Source organism: Thunnus albacares, chromosome 3, assembly GCF_914725855.1.
Source record: "Thunnus albacares chromosome 3, fThuAlb1.1, whole genome shotgun sequence".
NCBI classification, from domain to species: Eukaryota; Metazoa; Chordata; class Actinopteri; order Scombriformes; family Scombridae; genus Thunnus; species Thunnus albacares.
In genome coordinates, this window is record NC_058108.1 from 15,674,502 (window position 1) to 15,695,553 (window position 21,052).

At 39.9% G+C, this 21,052-nt stretch overlaps 1 protein-coding gene across 1 annotated transcript; it reads right to left on the reverse strand.

Moving 5' to 3' along the window:
- Positions 1–606: 606 nt before the first annotated feature.
- LOC122977340 (GTPase IMAP family member 9-like) lies at positions 607–7,765 on the reverse strand. The gene is made up of 2 exons (XM_044345528.1): positions 7,660–7,765; positions 607–2,275 (listed from the first exon to the last, which is right to left on the reverse strand). The coding sequence occupies exons 1-2, from the start codon at positions 7,760–7,762 to the stop codon at positions 1,185–1,187; spliced, it is 1,194 nt and encodes a 397-aa protein (XP_044201463.1). The 5' UTR covers positions 7,763–7,765; the 3' UTR covers positions 607–1,184.
- Between the last annotated feature and the right edge of the window lie 13,287 nt (positions 7,766–21,052).

Below are 21,052 nucleotides of genomic sequence, written 5' to 3' on the forward strand. Positions count from 1 at the left end.
AGGAGTAAGAATGAGAAAATACTGATAATTCTAGGCTTAAATGGCAACATGATGTCCAAATAGAAATTGATAAAGATGACAGGATATATTTCTGTCTCAAAGTTCATATATATATATATTATATATTATATTATATAATTTTAGTCATTTTTAAGATATATTAGGATATATTATATTTTAGAGGAGATGCATGATGAAATGTCATTTCTATGTTGATGCTATATTTTTGCATGTTGTTTGGTCCTGTGACCTTCTAACCTTGTTTTAAAAATCTGTTGTTGATATTTAATCGCTGCACATGCATCATGATGTGTTGTGACATACATACATACATAGATACATCATGATGTGACAAAACCTCCACACTGTTTGCTAGATATCAGAAAAGACGGTTGGAGTTCACATGATAAGTATACAGTATGTTGATGTATTGAGCTTTTAGGCTTATGAGAACAAAAGTACATTACAGGTGTACATTGCAGTCCATGTAATGTCTTATTGACATTGGATATTAACTAGTTGTATGTTATGATATGTGTAAACCAAAGACAAAAAGGGAAAAGAAAAGATTGTGATCATGAACATGTTTAATTTAAGTTAATTTATTACATTCATATGCATCCTATGATTACATGTTGTTTGTCTAATATATCACAGACAGTGATTTAGAACTGTGATTAATCCATCACTCATAATGAGACAAGCTTTTACAATAAGTTTTGCAGATGTTGTAAGAATATGGCAAGAAGATAAAGTTGGGAAAAAGCAAAAGTTACACAGACAGACAACTTTATATCTCCATTCACAGCTCTTACACTGCAGTTCTACCAGTGTCTCAGAACAATCTGAAGGCAGATTAAATAATGAAATTCTCAGGTCATGAAATCCTGCACGTGCAACTAAAACTTCAAGCATAACATCTGTGACACCAAATTGACAATTTGGAATCCCATAGGCAACATTTAAACTGGTTAAAAATACTTCAGTTGGCAAAAGTGATCATCCAACAAAAGAGAGCATGAGGAGTAGTTACTAAATATATGAACATTATTTAAGATCAATCTGACTTCCCCCTTCTATTTTAAGAAACTAACATCCAAAAAAAAAAAAAGTGTCTGCCTTGGACTAACTGTATCAGTATCAGTAATACAGCTGTATTGATTCAGGACAATTCTAGTTCTGAACTATTTGAACAAGCTCCCAAATACCCTCCCCAATTGTATAATTCCTCCAAGTATCATTTTGCCAGCGGTTACCAGATGATATAGTGGATTAAACCCCTCAGCTTCATCTCTGGCTTCATTGTCATGTCTGTACTGCAACTTTTCTCTTTCCTCTCTGAGTTCTCTGTCATGCTGTTCCTTTAGTTTATTAATCATATTTGTCATCTCCCTATCTCTCTCCTCTCTCTCTCTCTTTCTCTCTGCCTCTCTCTCCTCCCTCTCTCTCTTCCTCTCCTCATTCATCTCCTCCTTCTCCCTCTTCCTCTCCTCCTCTCTCTCTCTCTTCTCCCTCTCTCTGTCAGCCTGGAGTTGGGCATTCATTTTCTTCATCTCTTTTTCATATTTTTCCTTTAGTTTCCTCTCCAGTTCCTCTTGTTCTCTGCGTATTTGTTCTTCTTTCTCTTTGAGGATGCGTTGTTTCTCCTTCTCAATTGCTCTCTCGGCCTCTTGGAACATCTCGTTGGTGTAGTGGCTTCCTCCGTTCTTCTGGACTATATTTCTGATCTTGTGGAGCAGCTCGATGACCTGAGCACCATCCTTCAGTTTATTATTGAAGACATGGTACTGGTTGTTACATCTGGCTACGAGTTCCTGCAGGTCTGAACTTCCATGCAAGAACTTCTCAATAGTGATATCTTCAAGAAGATCACCATGAGTAAAGAGCACCATGCTGTATCTGTCTGCAGCATGGCCAAAGATTTCTTGAATCCTCTGCACTGTCTGCTTTTCCTCATCTGTGTATCTTCCCAGCCTGATGACCACCAGGAAGACATGGGGTCCAGGAGCAGCATAAGAGATGCACTGGGAGATATCTTTAGTTGTTTTATCTATGCCGAACCTGGTGTCAAACAGGCCCGGGGTGTCGATAACAGCAACCTGTTGTCCATACACCACAGCTTTGCCCTTAGAACAATCTACAGTCATAGATTTAGCACTGAACTTTGATTTAAAGAACTGTCGTCCCAGGATGGTGTTTCCAGTGGCGCTCTTCCCAATTCCAGTCTTCCCCACCATCACCATCCTCAGCTCCGTGTCATTTCTTCTGATGGGTCCTGAGTAGAAGAATGATAAGCATTAGATACGTATTGGCACTCTGGGTATTCATACAAGACTTGAACAAGTCATTGGCATCAGGGTGTGAATCTACTTTATTTAATACATCTCTCATGATAGAGGCAAATGTTATTTTGATCTCCTTTGAAACAGTCAAGTGTTAATATTTTTGCGTTTGAGTTTAAAAACAGATTTGTTCCCAAGGTGTAGTTGCTCAATACAAATAGTTTGCGCCTTTGTTTCTCACTTTTACTCAGAATTTTTCTTTGTAGTCCTTTCACTTTTATTCCTTATTATAATTGGAATATTTTCTAAAAACCACAACCCACAAGCTTTGGTATTCTAGCAAGTAAACTCCACCATTAACAAGAGATCCTCTTAACTGTAAAGCCATTGATAGGATATGTCAGCAGTTATTTTAAGCAAAAACATCAACAAAGAAAGAAAAAACACTTAAGGAAACAAGATAAATATTATGTATGTAATATTATATGGATTATACTCAGATGAAAATATCCAATATTCTCATTAAAGAGACTGTTAACACCTGGCATTAACATGTGTCTCGGGTGATCTGATCACACGTGGACAGCTCTAATTACAGGTGTGAACGCACCCAATATGCACTGAAGACGCAATGAGATCTGATCACCACATTCAGAAGCGGTCTGGGTTTTTTGTACTACAAAAAATCAACCAGGAATTACAAACCACTGTTAAAACTCTCGACGAACAAATACATGCCATCTCCAAAGAAAATAAGATTCTGAAAGAAACTATGTTGGATTTACAAACCCCCCCACACTGTACAAAACATCACTTTCCACAGAGTACACCGCCTCGGAAAACCATCAACCAAAGGACCCCGGCCTATCATCGCAAAATTCGAACATTTCGAACAAAAAGAACTGGTCAGAAGCAGAGGAAGGGAACTCAAAGGAACATCATTTGGACTCAACGAACAATACCCACATGAAATAAACGAACACCGGAAAGTACTGTACCCCATTCTCAAAGAAAACAGACAAAACAACAGACGTGCATCAATCATAGTAGACAAACTGTATATCGACAGACAACTATGTCGCAACTCCAAAATCACGACATGGCTCTTCTGAAAAAACAGTAATAGACTCATACATTTAACTGTAACAACCCTGATTATCTGACCGAAAGCCTCACTCCCGACCTCACTCCTCTGTAATAAGGAAACCGCCTGCGTTACCCTACAGAGGAGTTAAAAAATCTACCTCTCTCTCGTAATTTTCATTTTTTTGTGTGCGCTTGTGTGTGTGTGTGTGTGTGTGTGTGTGTTAATGTTTACATGTTATGTTGTTGTCACCATTCACCGTTATGTCTAGACAGTCTAAGGCAGTTATAGCAACCAGCTCGAAACTTGACTCCCCCCACCCTTTTCCTCCCCCCTCCTTCACTGGCTTCTTCTTTATGCTTCATTCAAAACAAGATAAACCAAACACATAACCATGCAGACACTCAACCTGGTAACGTGGAATGTACATGGCTTTCGTACACAGACTAAAAGAATCAAAGTCATCAATCATCTCATAAAATTAAAGGCTGATTTATGTTTTATGCAAGAAACCCACCTAACAAACCCTGAATTACAATATATTAGACTCAAACAATTTGATAAAATATTCTCATCCACACTCAACACAAAACAAAGAGGAGTTTCGATCTTAGTCAATAAAAACATCCCATTCATCCATAACTCATCCATTACTGACCCACAAGGAAGATTCATCATTGTTAATGCATCTATTAATCAGACAACATTCACATTTGCAAACATTTACGGCCCTAACAATGATGACCCATCCTTTTTCCATATTTTTTTCTCCTTACTATACAATTCAGCAAACATCATAATAGCCGGAGATTTCAACACCGTTATCAATCCTACAACCGACCGCTCTAGCACACCCGGGAACACAAGAACTTGGCACTCAACCGAAGTAATTAAACAATACATGAAGGAACTCGGACTTGGCGATAGTTGGAGAATGAAAAATCCATCATCCAGACAATATTCATATTTTTCCCCTCTCCATCAATCTTTCTCCAGAATTGACTTCTTTCTTGTAAGTAATTCACTCTCCCAGCACATCCAAGGAAACACAATCCATCCAATCATAATCAGTGATCACGCTCCAGTTTCCTTATCAATAAAAACTCAAACACATATTAAATCTCCCACAAGATGGCGTTTCAATACATCACTCTTGGAGGATCCAGATTTCATAACATTAATTCAGAAAGAGTGGCCATCCTTTCTTGAGATGAGTGACTCTCCAGAGATCTCACCATCACTCTTATGGGAAACAGGAAAAACAGTCATCAGAGGAATAATCATTTCATATTCATCACATAAGAAACGACAGCAACAGGAACAAGAAACTAGCTTAGAAACAAAAATCAAACACCTAATACACCAACTAACCAGCAATCCCTGTGAACAAAAACAAAATGAATTAGCTCAACTTAAAACTCAATTGGAAAGCATCATATACAAGAAAACACAATTCATTATCCAACAGCTTGAATATGAAAACTTTCAGTACAGTAATAAATCAAGTAAATATTTGGCTAATCTATTACAACACAAAAAAGAAAAAGCAATAATCCCATCTATACTCAATTGCACAGGTACAGTCACACATAATCCACAAGAAATCAATGATATATTTCATAAATTTTATAGCAACCTTTACTCCTCAAATTACAAACCCAGTCAACCAGAAATAGACACTTTTTTAAGTAATCTGGACCTACCAACAATACCATCAGATTTAGCCCACCTTTTAGATTCACCACTCAGCCTCGAAGAATTACATAAAGCTCTGCTCAAAATGCCAAACAATAAATCACCTGGACCAGATGGTTTTCCTGCAGAATTCTACAAACATTTCTGGAACATATTATCATCACTATTCTTCAGAGTAACTACAGAAATTAAAACTACCTCCAATATACCCACCCACATGAGCACCGCCATAATGACATTACTCTTAAAACCCAATAAGGACCCAACCCACCCCTCCAGTTATCGCCCCCTATCACTAATTAATACAGACCTCAAAATCATTACAAAAACATTGGCAACCTGAATAGAAACAGTCATTCCACTTATAATCCATCTCGACCAGACAGGCTTCATCAAAAATAGACACGCTTCAGACAATATCCGTAGACTTTTTAATTTGATCAATACATCACAGCAAAAACACAACAAAACCATAATTGTATCACTGGACGCAGAAAAAGCATTTGACAGACTAAACTGGACTTTTTTATTTTCCACCCTCCACAGGTTTGGCTTCGGAGAGTCATTCATCCACTGGATTAAAACACTATACACTTCACCTAGGGCCACAGTTATCACAAACGGGATCACTTCACCAAGCTTCACAGTCCACCAGGGAACCAGACAAGGATGTCCACTCTCTCCATCTCTATTTGCAGTTTTCATTGAACCACTCGCCACAGCCATACGACAAAACAATAAAATCAAAGGAATACAATATACTAATTCAGAACATAAGCTTAGCTTATATGCAGATGATTTATTACTACACCTACAAGATCCTTTCACATCATTACAAGAAACATTCAAAATAATCAACAACTTCTCCTCAATTTCACACTATAAAATAAACTGGAACAAATCCACTATTCTACCTTTGACCGCAAATGCCTGGGATTCTGCAACCCAAGATCCCTCTCTCCCACTCCACATTGGTAATATCAAATACTTAGGCATTAATATTTCCTCCAGGCTGTCAGAGTTGTTTAACCTCACACCCCTCTGCTGAAAAACATAGACGATGATTTTAAACGCTGGACCAAGTTACCACTCACTCTTATTGGACGCATTGCAACAGATAAAATGAAAACCCTTCCACAAATCAACTACCTATTTTCCCCCTTCCCACTATGTCTTGTCAACAGTATCAAAAAAAAAAAAAAAAAAAGAAGAAGCGGTCTGGGCCGCACAATGCGTCCTATGGTCCTGGGACCGCCCACTGACGTCCTCTGTTTTCCTGCAGACTAGGCACAGGAATTGAATTGTTGTCTCCTGTGTTCAACTTGTTTTCTTACAGGATAAATAATGCATTGTTTTGCTTTTCCGTTTTTGTGGATGAAAGGACAACCTCCCGTTTTTCCTGTTTTCTCTGTTTCCCTAACCCGTTTTCATCTTCAAATCGACAATTAGAATAGAAATTAAACTAAAAACAGAAAATAAATTGTTTTTAACTTGTCTGTCTAAAAAAATATTTCAGAAGCTAAATGTTGCTGGATAGTTTCCTCTGACCTGTTAAATTAATAACTTCAGTTTTTAGTTTTGCTGCGCTGCTCAACATAATGGAGCTCAGGATTTATCGGGAGACGGCTGCTTTACTCCAAACAGTTTCGCTGTATGAACCTGGACTGTGTGTGTAACAGATGACCTATTGGCTGTGTAGAAGAACACGGAACATTAATTAGCATTGGATCTTGACTGATCCTGTCTGCGTGTCGGAGATTTAAATAATCAATGAAGTTATGCTGCTTTGTCTTGTGCGTAAATGCGCACAGTCTCTCAATGTGGAGACACAACTACGGGGAGATCACTGCATATATATGTTCAGACGCGGCGCTAGAGCAAATCAATAGGATGGGCATTTGATTTTCGTGAGGGCACACAATGCATTGTATACTTGTTTATCCTGTTATCAAACAAATTGAACACAGCTTTGGACGGAAGGTACATGGACCCCCGCTCCTCCCGCCGGTTGAAAACAACAATGGACTGTACTTGAATAGCGCCTTTCCAGTCTTCCGACCACTCAAAGCGCTTTTTACACTACGAATCACATTCACCCATTCACACACATTCATACGCTGAATGGGTACAGGGGCTACCATGCAAGGTCCCAACCTGCCCATCAGAGGAAACTAACCATTCACACACATTCATACACTGATGGCAGAGCCATCAGGAGCAATTTGGGGTTAAGCGTCTTGCCCAAGGACACATCGGCATGTGGACTGGAGGAGCCGGGAATCGAACCACCGATCTTCCGATTAGTGGACGACCCGCTCTACCTACCTCCTGAGCCACAGCCGCCCCCCAACAATGCATCTGGTCTTTGCAAACAGAAATGATGTACATGTTTATTTGCATATAGAGCGGGGAAGTGAGATCCGATCACAAGTGATCACTCAAGACGCATGTTAATACCAGGTGTAAACAGACGTACTTAGAGCTGTTCGCTTGTGATCGGATCACCTGTGACACGTGTTAATGCAATGATAACACCAGAACATTTCAGATCTTCAGATAATGTACCACAGACATGTAAACAATTCTATCACAACTTACCAAAGTTGTTTTCCATGTTTGGTTTATAGAGTGCAGAATGAGTACTGCTGCTGAAATGAAGCTGCAGAGTTAAGAGTCTTCCTGCTGTCTCTCTTCTCTTCATAAAAGTTCCAGTGTAACAAATCACACCCATCGCACTGAGACGTCACAATATAACTGTCTTGATGGAGTCAGTTGAGTCTTTTTCATGGATTAAATCCAGATAGAATTTTATTGAAATTGCAGTAGCCAAGAAACAATTTAGTCAATATCACACCATAATCAAAATGACATTAATCATATCCAGATATGGTAAATTAATTAAATCAGATTTACAAAGAATGTTAACACACAGTACTTGTCTTCATGTAACATATTGGTCTTTAAAGCATCAAATGACTATTTTCTCTCATTTAAATGTTAATTCAAATGTCAATGTTCAGTTACACTGTTGTAAAAACACAGATAATTTACTTCACTATATTTAGTGGACTACAGTCTCATACTTTTGGGCAGGACGAGGACTGTGGATTTTATTCCTCAACAATTACAAGCAATAGTAACTCTTTTAATGTACATGTGAGCATTGTTTTAAGACAGACTTGGAAAAAATGTACCTATACTTTATTATCACACTCGCGAGATTTCAGAGTGAGACTTCTCCTTGAGCGAGACTTGGTTAGACCATAGACTGTAAAAAATATAGACGTGGTCACTGCGACGTCACCCATTGGTTTGGTGAACTGCTGTTTTGAAGCTGTCAGATGGATGTATAATAAGAGCTGGATAGAGCTGCCACCACTCAGCCTTGCAGCCAATTTTTCCCAGTGGTCATTTGCAGTATTGCAGCGAAAAATCCCCCTTCGGCCCAAAAAGCATTTTCCCCATAGACCACCATTTTAAAAGAGACGTCTACAAAACTGTTTATAGGACACCTCCAACTGCAAACAAGCTAAAAAATGACCCTTTGTATTATGTAAAGTCTATGGGCCGAGCGGGAACTCGCAGGTGGGGAAACACTACTGCGCATATTCAGTGGGCCACATTATGCAAAAGGAAACTCGTAAGCTAGAAACTTTTTTTGGAGTATGCGCTAATGGATGTGTAAAGAGAACTGGATACAGTGTTGGAGGTGGGGCCCTGTTCATTCCTATGAAAGTTGCTCAGTGGCACATGAAGCCAAAAAAGTTCGACTTCCGGATATAAAATTACCCAGATCTTCTGGAATCATTGGGCCCATAGAGCAAGCGCACTAGTGACTTTCACCGAACTGGCTACTTCCGGTTTAGCCCTCCAGCTAACTTGAATGGGGATAAGATGATTTAATCGTGTGGCTCTTCTAGACTTTTGAAATGCGATCAGACTGAATGGATCAAATTCTGACAGTGAGACATTTCACAAGTCATTTTGCAGGGGTTGTGATGCTAAAAAAAACTTACCCGCTGATTTACAGATACCTCTTTCACAATGTAAGTCTATGAGAAAAAGTTTTTTTTAATTATACGGTTCGGCTGCTATGTCGGCTTCACAGCCCGGCGCTGTTCCTGGGGGCTTGTATGCGCCAGCCTATGGAACTGAATGGGCGCCATTTTTAGTCCGGTATCCAGCTCTTATAATATATCCATGGTCACTGCCCGATTTGCATCATTGCCCAATCTGCACCGTGTATGTGTGAGCGGGTCCACCATCTTCGACAGCGAAGTACAGCAACTCCACTTGGGCAAACAACATTAGAGTTGAGTCTGACAGTCTTGTGTCACTGCTCGATAACTACAGCATCAATAAAAAATTGATTTCAAGTATTATCAGCTTTTGAGAGATTACATCTCTAATGGTGTGTTCCCCCCAGCATATCCAGGATGGAGCAAAGTGAAATGCACCATGCCTCTTCAAACTTTATAATTAAAGGTAAGCTCATTTGGCAAGTATGCAAGTGGTTTGCTGCTGAGCCCCTCAAAGAATGCAACTGAAGTGTCTGCAGCCTTTGTGGGCAAGATGTATTCTTTTGGCATGGTCAGGAAAATCATTACTGACCAAGGCAAGGAGTTCGTCAATGAGGTACCATTAAAAACATGGTCTCTGCATAAAAATACAAATAAATACTTACAATAATTACAATATAAAGTACTAACCCTTATAAAGTATAGTTTGTTCATTTTAATATGGGTATAATTTTGTTGCATCTATCTTAACTTGTTTATTAGCTATTATTATCTTTTTTAACACATTGATAGCCTTCTTTCTTCTTGCTAATTTTTTCCCCTACATAAAATAATTCATCATTGTCAGAACCACTGTAACTATTCCTGTTACTGAACCATCCATAGTTAAATGAGAAAATCTTCCACATTCTCAGAATAGAACATTCAGTCTCCGGTGCGTATCACCCCCAGACAAACAGGCAGGTAATGAAATTTTTCTTTTTTTATGTAATTCATACCTGTCTTGTGACTTTTGAAAGAAAAAAGATTATTAAATATATTTCTTACCTCCTTTGGAATGTTAAGGATGAAAGACCAAATCAAAATATAAAGTGTGCTTTGCGTAAATATGTTAACGACACCCACGACGATTGTGACCTCCACCTACCTTTAGTTGTGTACGGCATAAGCACAGCTTTGCAGGTGGGTGTTCATGGTGTTTTCCTCTTGGTTTGTCATCTAATAATGTTTTTTTTACCTTTACCTGATGGTGATGCAATGCCAAATATGTTAATGCTTAACGTCTTTGTATCCACGCTTCCACAAGGCATACTCCCTATTTCTTGTTGTTTCACCGGCATCCTCGTTTACCTGTTGTTAACATCTCTTCTTGGCCACTGTGGTGAAAGACATTTCCTATTACTGGTAACGGATGATCACTGCTTGCTATGTGTTGAGTGAAACTTTATACATTCAGACACATTCAATTTCTGCATTAACAAAGTTATATGCCTAATGTGTTGGCACTGTGGTCATGTAGAAATGTGTCTGTTGCAAGTGTTACTGTTAGCAGAAAGGGGATAATTTTTTTGACTTTCTTCTCCTCGGTGGTTTTGGAGGTGAGACATACAGAACCATATATAGGTCCATAAATAAGAAAAATAGTTCACCCTGTTCTGTGGCTTATAAAAATTTTTGGAGTTATTTAGATTGTTGCTTTTCATGTTTAATGTAAGGGATAATGTACAGTGAGCGGGTTATTATTGTGAAAAGAATCCTGACAGGGTGGTGCAGGTCTTGAATCACTTGCTTATTACATGGCTATTTACTAAAATCAATAATCTGAGACAAAATATTGATTTAAAACTGATTTTATTGATTTAAAACTGATTTTATTGATTTAAAACTGATTTTATTGCTTCTGCTAAAAAATAGTCCATTAGATTCTATGGCTGGTTGGAACTGCATGCATAGCAACGTAAATATCTATGAAAATTCTGTAGCTTAAGATCTTTACATTTCTGTCATTCATGTCTACATTTCCTTCTTGCTGGGGCTTTGCAGTTGACATACTTGGAAAACACAATGTTTAATAAATACTGTTATATTTTTAAAGAGAAGTCTTTTGTCATTATTGTGTATTATATTTTGTGAAAAGTGGCTGATTGAGGGAGTCAGAGCTCGAATTCAAGCCTCTTTCGTTCACCTGTGAATGTTAATAACCCTCAGATATTAGCATTCTAGATGAACTCTTTTATGAGACTACCTCACTGTCTGGTTATTGGTCCCTGTTCCTCCCAGATCCAACAATATATATTCCTAGACATTGTCTCGGCCATCAGGAAATGCCAGCTATTGATTACTACAATTTACAAGTATTTTTGAAAAATGTATACAAGTGTAAATACTACAATGCCGGGGATTCAATTTGACTGAGCTGAATCCAGAGTATACTGTGCTTCTGATATTGCCATCTTCTATTTTTTAAAATAAATTCCCTTCTTCTCACCAAATTCGATATCTGGATTTATCTTTTTCCTTAATAGTAATTAATCAAAAGACAACTTATCAGTCATTAGTCCTTATATGTAGCATAAATCCATGATTATGTAGGCCCCTCCAAAAGTAAGTGAAAAGTGGGGACTCATTTCACCGTTTATTCACTTTTGGAGCAGATTGTTTATACATTTAGAACAATAATGGGGATTTCATCCATTACATTAATAAGATGAATTATTTTGTGCTATGAGCATGTGAATATGGCCTAAAATAATCAAACTTACTTACTCTTACAAGCCACTGCTTAGTCCCATCACATTCCCTGTGCTCATGTAGGCAGCTCCCCTGCACCCATGTGTTAATTTGTCACATGTGAGCGAGTCCCAGCCACAGCTCCTGGAAAAGATGATAACTTGGTCTAGGTTTATCACTATTCTATATGTTGATGAATAAATATATTTGTTGTTGCATGTATCTACAAATGAATTTCTTAAAAACAGCTTGTCTAAACACTGTACATTACACATTATGGTTGATCCAGTTTGTAAAGAAGTGGGAATCATCTTACTGTCCAAAATTGCATAACAGTGAAGATGGCAATGGATGAAGTTACCACTGCTGTGCCATGTGTGTAAATGCTGTGCCACATGCATAAAGTTATCACTGCTGTGCCACCTTTGCCCAATTGATAATCTAGCCCTGTCAAGGTCAGCACTAACCATCAAACGCTGGTCATTCTAACAGCTTCCAGCCTATATAAGTCAGATGCTGATAAAGTCAGCAGCAACATTTACTGTTGGCAGTAAAGCACAGTATAACACATGTGATCCTCTGCTATCAGGTGTTCAGAATGTCCCAACACATGCTCAGGAATGAGGCACAAATATAATTCCATAGGTGAGTCCTGCAAGGTAAACTAATGTAAAAGTTAATGTTACCTATGACTCCACTAAATAAAACTAAGTTACACAAACTATTATAATTCTCATCTAGGTTTATTTTTGTCACAATTACCACTAATCAGGGATGCAGGATTAATTTCAGACGTTTTAGGCTTATCTTGGACTTTTAGCTAGGCTACTTAAAATAAAAATGTCCTGACAGCTCTGATGGAGCTCAGGATTCATCCATAAGGGCTGCTTTGTTGGATGCCCTATTTCTATTTACTTCCTGTTGCTCGCGTTGAAAGCGCTGTAGGACACGTTGTTATGGATGAGGAACAGCTGATTCATTTAGTTGAAATGAGGCGTTATCTCTACAATACCTGCTCATTTCACTACAAAAACCTAGCACTAACCATCATGTTAAAAATTTCCAGCTTATATAAGTCAGACACTGATAAAGTCAGCAGCAACATTTACTGTTGGCAGTAAAGCACAGTGTAACACATGTGATCCTCCGTTATCAGGTGTTATCAGTACGGTGATGGCGCAAGCTGGATGGAGGAAGGGATGATCACAAACAACAATATTTGGTGGAGTCAGTGGAGAGCATGATATATCATAGCATGGTATTCCAAAGACCTGAAGGTGCTAATATGTCTGCAACAGCTGACATGTGTAACAAAACCTTCAAGTTAAATGAAGTGATGTATAAATGAAATAACTCCCAAACCCGCAAATTAAAGCAAACATCGTGAAAATTGAAAAGGATTTGGCGTTCCACCAAAGTAAAAGAATCTCGCTTAGTCTGGCAAGATAGTCTTAAAACATATAGGAAGGCCCTCTGTAATGCCAGAGCCGCCTATTACTCAGCATTAATAGAAGAGAATAAAAACAGCCCTCAGTCCCTATTTAGCACTTTGGCCAGGCTGACAAAGAGTCATAACTCTATTGATCCATGTATTCCTATAGCTCTCAGTAGTAATGACTTTATGAGCTTCTTTAATGATAAAATTCTAACTATTAGAGATGAAATTAACCACCTCCAGCCCTCAACAGGCACCGTTCTCTCCCCAAACACAGGCACCTTAGAAACAGCTGTAAATCCTGACATATATTTGGACTGTTTTTCTCCAGTCGACTTTCCTGAACTAACTTCAATGATTTGTTCAGCTAAACCATCAACCTGTCTCTTAGACCCCATCCCAACTAAGTTGCTTAAGGAAGCCTTACCCTTAGTTAGCACTTCTTTACTAGATATGATCAATCTGTCTTTAGTAACAAGCTATGTACCACAGTCCTTTAAAGTAGCTGTAATTAAACCTCTTCTTAAGAAGCCTACTCTTGATTCAGGTGTTTTAGCCAATTATAGACCTATATCTAACCTTCCATTTCTCTCTAAGATCCTTGAGAAAGCAGTCTTTAATCAGTTATGTGTCTTTCTACATAACAATAGTTTATTTGAGGATTTTCAGTCAGGATTTAGAGCGCATCATAGCACAGAGACAGCACTGGTGAAAGTCACAAATGACCTCCTTACTGCATTGGACAAAGGATTTGTCTCTGTACTTGTCCTGTTAGATCTTAGTGCCGCATTCGACACAATCGACCATCAAATCCTTTTGCAGAGACTGGAACATTTAATTGGCATTAAAGGAACTGCATTAAGCTGGTTTAAGTCCTATTTATCAGATCGATTTCAGTTTGTACATGTTAATGATGAATCCTCCATGAAGGCAAGGGTTAGACACAGAGTTCCAGAAGGTTCTGTACTTGGACCAATTCTATTCACCTTGTATATGCTTCCTTTAGGTAATATTATTAGGAAACACACCATAAATTTTCATTGTTATGCAGATGATACCCAATTACATTTATCAATGAAGCCAGATGAAACCAATCAGTTAAACAAACTCCAAGCATGCCTTAAGGACATGAAGACCTGGATGACCTGCAATTTTCTACTACTAAATTCGGATAAAACTGAAGTTATTGTGCTTGGCCCTAAACACCTTAGAAACACATTATCTAATGATATAGCTACTCTGGATGGCATTACCCTGGCCTCCAGCTCCACCGTAAGGAATCTGGGAGTTATCTTTGATCAGGATATGTCCTTTAACTACCACATAAATCAAATCTCAAGGACTGCCTTTTTTCACTTACGTAATATCGCAAAAATCAGGCACATCCTGTCCCTAAAAGATGCAGAAAAACTAGTTCATGCATTTGTTACTTCTAGGCTGGATTATTGCAATGCCTTATTATCAGGCTGCCCTAACAAGTCTCTAAAGACTCTCCAGCTGGTCCAGAATGCAGCTGCACGTGTACTGACTGAAACTAGAAAAAGAGATCACATTTCTCCCATTTTAGCTTCGCTACATTGGCTTCCTGTAGAATAGAATTTAAAATCCTTCTCCTAACTTACAAAGGCCTTAATGGTCAGGCACCATCATATCTTGAAGAGCTCATAGTACCATATTATCCCACTAGAACACTGTGCTCCCAGAATGCAGGCTTACTGGTGGTTCCTACAGTCTTTAAAAGCAGAATAGGAGGCAGAGCCTTCAGCTATCAGGCTCCTCTCCTATGGAGCCATCTACCAGATTCGGTCCGGGGTGCAGACACCCTCTCTATGTTTAAGAGTAGGCTTAAAACTTTCCTTTTTGATAAAGCTTATAGTTAGGGCCGACCAGGCTCGCCTTGGATCAGCCCTTAGTTATGCTGCTATAGGCCTAGACTGCTGGGGGACTTCCCATGATGCACTGAGCTCCTCTCTCCTCCTCCTCCTCTCCATCTGTATGCATTCATGTAACATCAATGCATGTCAATAACTTTGCTTCTTCCCTGGAGTTTTTTGTGCTTTCTCATCTTACAGGAAACCCTGGGTTCTGGGCCGAGCCTTCGCGGTCCTTCACAGTCCTGATGGCATCCTTCCCTGGCTATTGATGCTTATACTTATTGTTATTGTTATGGTTGTTGTTCTTCTGTCCCCCCTCACCCTTTCCCTCTCTCTTTCTCTCTCTCAACCCAACCGGTCAAAGCAGATGGCCGCCCACCAAGAGCCGGGGTCTACACTACTGAGGGTCTTTCCTGCTGGCTGCTGACAGTGCTGTCAGCTGGAGAGTCGATCACACTGGAAGGTAGAGGAGACAGTAGAGATGCTGCTACATGTTTGTTTAAACAGGAGTTTAGCTGACTTTGCTGTATTTAACACCAGAGCTGAGAGTGTCAGAGCTCTGTGCAGGAAACAGTCACTATGCATCACACTGCTGTCCTTAGCTTCCATCCTCTCGCACCAATTCATTTTTGAAATAGTAACAACCAATGAGGACCATCACTCAATCAATGGCCAGCCATAAAGGGTTTACAAAGCCAGAGGCACAGTCTCATCACCAGCACTAGTGGGATCTTTGCTTACAAGACTCCTGGGAAATGGATGGAAACATCAGTATGACAGGATGTGTATATATATTGATGGGGGTACTCCTTTTCCCCCCTATCATTTAAAGGGCGGGCATAGGATAGACCCCTCAACCTGATCACTGACCACCCCCTGTACCTAACTGTCGGATATCCCCATTAGGGGGCATCAGGGAGTTTCTTGTGCATGCGTCGGCGTTGTGGTTGTCCACCAGAAACTCTGCCATAAATTCACTTTTTACCCAGTTTTAAGCCACATTTTTTGTGATACACTTTGTGGATTTTGGTTATCCTCAACTATATCTTTTAACCTGAGGCAGGATTTTAGCCATCATGCGCCCGGATTTTAAGATTCTAAATTTTACGTTTACTGATTCGGACAGCCGAATGTACTAGCTGTACATTCGGCTAGTACAGCCGGATGTACCGGTTGTACTAGCCTCAGCTAGTACAACCGGCTTGTTTTTAGCCCTGTGAGCTAACAAGCGCAAAAGGGACTGCAGATACCGGTTTAAGACGAGCCCCCATCTACGATCTTCAAATTGAAGCATAATCACCGTAGCGGGTCCACTTGTTGGACCCATGCCAGTAAGTCTTGCTGTTTGCTGCTTGCTGTCATTGGTGTCGATCACCTATCAATGCTGTGGGCTCCGAGTCGCAGCCTCTGCGCTCACCACATCTACACTTCATGGCTCCACTCACCTCAGGCTGTGTCAGCTGTGCCCACCTGGCCGAAAAGATCGCGGAGCTGGAAGGCAGAATATCCACACTCCACCAGATCCACGAAGCCGAGATGCTAATGGACAACATCAATTTTGGTCCAGTGTAGAGTGACATGGTATGTGCCCGAGTGCCTGATCCCATAGCTACCTGTCCCGCTGCTAAGGCCACCTCTCTCCCAGACTCTGCTGGCACTGTCCACTGTCCTGCTGCTGACGACCCAGTCACCGTCCCCGGTGAGTCTTGGATGCGGCTCGGGGCTAAGCCTAAAATCCTGATCAGCTCCACTCCATCACATCATGAGCCCTGGTCCTTGGTCGGTGTGCACAGCAGGAGAGGGAGGCGCTCCTCCCGTGCACCCCTTAACTATAGCATCCAGCTGGAGAACAAGTACGACCTCCTTGACCAGAATGACTTTCCTCCTCTGCCTGCAGAGTCTTCTTCCCCATCCCCTCTGCCGCTCTGTGGGTCCCACAGCTCGTCGCCTCTGATCCCTCATTCAGCCATACATGAGCTCTCCACTCGCACCAGGGCTCGCCGCTCCATACCGCACTTTACCCCGGCCCTGCAGCGAGCTCCTGCACCCCTCTCTGTCTGCCCATCTCCATCCACTTCATCGCCAAGGATGAAGTTTCCTTCACAGTCCGCCCCCCCTCCATCAAGCCCCGTGATCCCACACTCAGCGTCACCTCACCCTCTCTTCCACCCAAGTACACTGATAGTCAGGGACTCCATAACCAGGAACATCCGTTTCTTCAACTCAACCACACACAGCCTTCCTGGAGCCACGGTCCCGGTCATCCTGGATAAGCTACCAGGTCTACTGCACTCACTCCTGTCCTCTATTAGACAAGTGATAGTCCATGTGGGACCAAACGATACAGTTCGCCGGCAGTCAGAATTGACTAAAAATGATTTTAATTACCCTTTTAGTTTCCTAAATACTTGTGCAATGAGTGTTTTTATCTCTGGTCCTATTGCCACAGTGTCCCGTGGAGCTGAGCGGTTCAGCAGAATCCTTAGCCTCCACACTTGGCTCCAGTCCACTTGTAGACATCGCAATATGGGTTTTATAGACAATTTTAACTTGTTTTGGAACTGTCTCGCCCTCTTCAGGCTCGATGGAATTCACCCCAACAGGCTGGGTAGCCGCATGCTAGTGGCTAACTTGCAGCATGCTGTGCAGTCCTCATCACATGACTGACTGTTTACTACCCACAGACACACCCTCAAGTCCCCTTCTTCCTCTCTGGTCTCACAGGCCACTGTTTCCTGCTCTAGCCCCCCCTACTGTCCTCCCCCGGCATCCATACCCACTGCGCTGACATCAGATCGAGTTTCTGTCTCATACACTGGGTCTCCATCTCCTTCTATCTCAGTGCCTGTAACCCTCCCCATTCCTGTTGTGACCAGCAAAAGACTAAACATGGTGCTCCCAGTTCATACTGCAACTCATTCGAACTTGATATCAATTCCCTGTCAACCACCATCTGATTTGGACCCAGCAAGTACTATAAACCTAGCTCTGTTCAATGTTAGATCTCTAGCCAACAAATCATTTTTAATTAATGATCTCATAATTGATTATAAGCTTGATCATATACATCTAACTGAAACCTGGCTGGATATGAGCAATACTGCAACACTCATTGAGATATGTCCACCAGATTACAGCTTTTCTCAGTCAGGGAGACAGGAAAAAGAAGGGGTGGAATTGCCACCATCTACTCAAAAAAGCTCAGCTGTACAAAGGTCAACCTGGGTAAATTCTCATCCTTTGAATATCTGGCCCTTGTCCTTAATACTGAACCAGCTGTACTCATTATTACAATAAACAGGCCTCCAAAACACATAGCACTATTTCCCCCAGAATTCTCTGAGCTGACTGCTCTTATTATCACCAAATATGACAGAATAATTTTAAATGGAGATTTCAACATTCACATTAACAACACTGCTGACTCCAAGGCTCTGGAATTTTTGAATCTTCTTGAAAGCTTAGAACTCACTCAACATATCAGCAAGGCAATATACTTGATCTGGTAGTATCAAAAGGGTTAACCAATAACCCATAATATGACAATATTTCAGTGTCTCATATCCCTATCTCTGATCACTACTGTGTGTTTTTTACAGGGTCTTGCCTGTAACTACAACTGCAAAAGAATGCATGGTGCTTAAGCGGTTTTTAAATGATGCTGCAGAAAATGAATTTGTCAAGCTTGTAAGTACGTTTAATCCACATAGTGTGAACTGCTTGCCTGACAAATGATCTCTGCCCTAAACCAAAAATGGGAAATGCCCTAAATAAGGTGGCACCACTCAAGGTCAAAAGGAAGCCTTGTGTAAAGACATCACCATGGATAGACAGCACTATCCGCGAGCTGAAGAGGTCTTGTAGAGCAGCAGAAAGGCGATAGAGGAAAACTCAACTGGAGGTCCACCGTAGAATCTACAAAGAAAACTTGGTTACCTATAACAAGACTGTACGCACTACAAGAAGATCCTATTTTCCCAAAATCATCTCAGAAAACAACAGCAATCCCAGAATACTGTTCTCTACCATTAACAGATTGTTAAACCCTGCCCATGCTTCAGACCTTCTTACCCAAGCCTCTTCCTTCAAATGTGAGGAATTTGCCAATTTTTTTAGCAATAAAATCACAACCATCAGAGGTAAAATTGTTAAAACTCCTGGTGACCTTTGGCAACCTTGTGAACAGCAGGCAAAAATGAGAAAATTCTCCAACATCACAAAGTCAGAACTTTGTATGATTGTAGCTACAAGTAACCCTTCCACCTGTTGCCTTGACCCAGTTCCATCTGCACTCATTAAGAAGGTCTTCAATAGTATTTCAAGCACAGTCATAAATATCATTAATACATCCCTTGAAACAGGTGTTTTTCCTGATAATTTCAAAACTGCTGTTGTGACTCTGCTAAAGAAACCTAACTTGGATTGTGGAGCTATGTCGACGATACGCAATTATATATATTTGTAGAACCAAGTAACCCACTCTAAACTCTCTGACTGCTTGTCTGTTCGCAATCAATAAATGGATGAGTGACAACTTTTTAAAATTAAATGAGGAAAAAACAGAAATCTTATTAATTGGCCCCAAAGCAAAAAGGGATGAGATCCTTAAAAGACTTGGCAACCTGACTCCCTTAATCAAATCAGAGGTAACAAGCCTAGGAGTCATTTTAGATTCTGACTTGAGCCTTAAGTCCCATATAAACAAAATGACTAAAACAGCATTCTTTCACCTCAGAAATAGTGCCAAGGTTCGACCATTCCTGACTCAGCAAGATGCTTAAAAACTAATTCATGCTTTTATTTCAAGTAGATTAGACTATTGCAATGCTCTTTTTACAGGTCTTCTCAAAAGGTCGATTGAAAGACTACAGCTTATTCAAAACTCTGCGGCCAGACTATTAACAAAAACAAAAAAGAGAGAACACATCACTCCAGTCTTGGCTAACCTACACCGGCTCCCTGTGTCTTGCAGAATCGATTTCAAAGTCCTGTTACTCATTTATAAAGCTCTCAATGGATCAGAGCCGAGCTATATCACAGACTCCCTGATACCTTATGCTCCCTCACGAGCCGTTAGATCTTCCTCTGCAGGACTGCTTGAGATCCATAAGGCTATCCAAAAGAAAATTGGAGATGCAGCTTTTTTCAATTATGCTTCCAAACTCTGGAATGCCTTACCTAAAGACGTTTACCTAAAGAAGCAGTCTCTGTTTAAAGCTTTAAACAATACTTAAAAACATATCTTTTTAACTTAGCCTTTCTATTGTATGACTTTTACACCATATCATACACTAAAACATTTTCATCCATTTTAAGGCATTTGTATTCTTATTCAGGAATGATTATGTCTTTTACTTAAGATTTTTAGCTGTGTCTCCCCTGTTTTAATGTAATGCACTATCTCTCATTTTTCTTGTTTGCCTTGTTTTATTCTTCCTGTTAATGTTCTCAATTATTTATTTATTTATCTATTTCTTTTATTATCTTTTTAATGTGAAGCACTTTGAGCTGCATTTTGTATGAAAGATGCTATACAAATAAAGTTTATTATTATTATTATTATTATTATTATTATTATTATTATTATTATTATTATTATTATTATTATTATTAGTTTGTGGGAATTAGGAATCAAATAGTGCTTTATTACTCCATGCACTATGTTTTAACACTGTTGGAAAATAAAGATGAACTGGAGAATGATGAGGGGGAAGACTTGATAACCCCCCAACAATGTAAGAGAGAAGGGATAACACCTCTCTAATTCAGCCAGTGCTGATCAAACCCTGATATTAATTGTGGAAAAAAGGAGGGAAAACTTGATAATCCCATGACAATTCCTGCTAGAACACATGGTTGACAATCTCTCTATTCATTTCATAATACACTGGCTACAACAACAAAATCACTCCTATAATTTAACAAACTCTCAT

Excerpts from the sequence above, each read along its gene's own strand:
- LOC122977340 (XM_044345528.1), bottom strand. The coding sequence starts at position 7,762 with ATGAAGAGAAGAGAGACAGCAGGAAGACTCTTAACTCTGCAGCTTCAT. Across the intron at positions 2,276-7,659 it reads AAACATGGAAAACAACTTTG|GACCCATCAGAAGAAATGAC; the intron begins GTAAGTTGTGAT and ends TCTTCTACTCAG.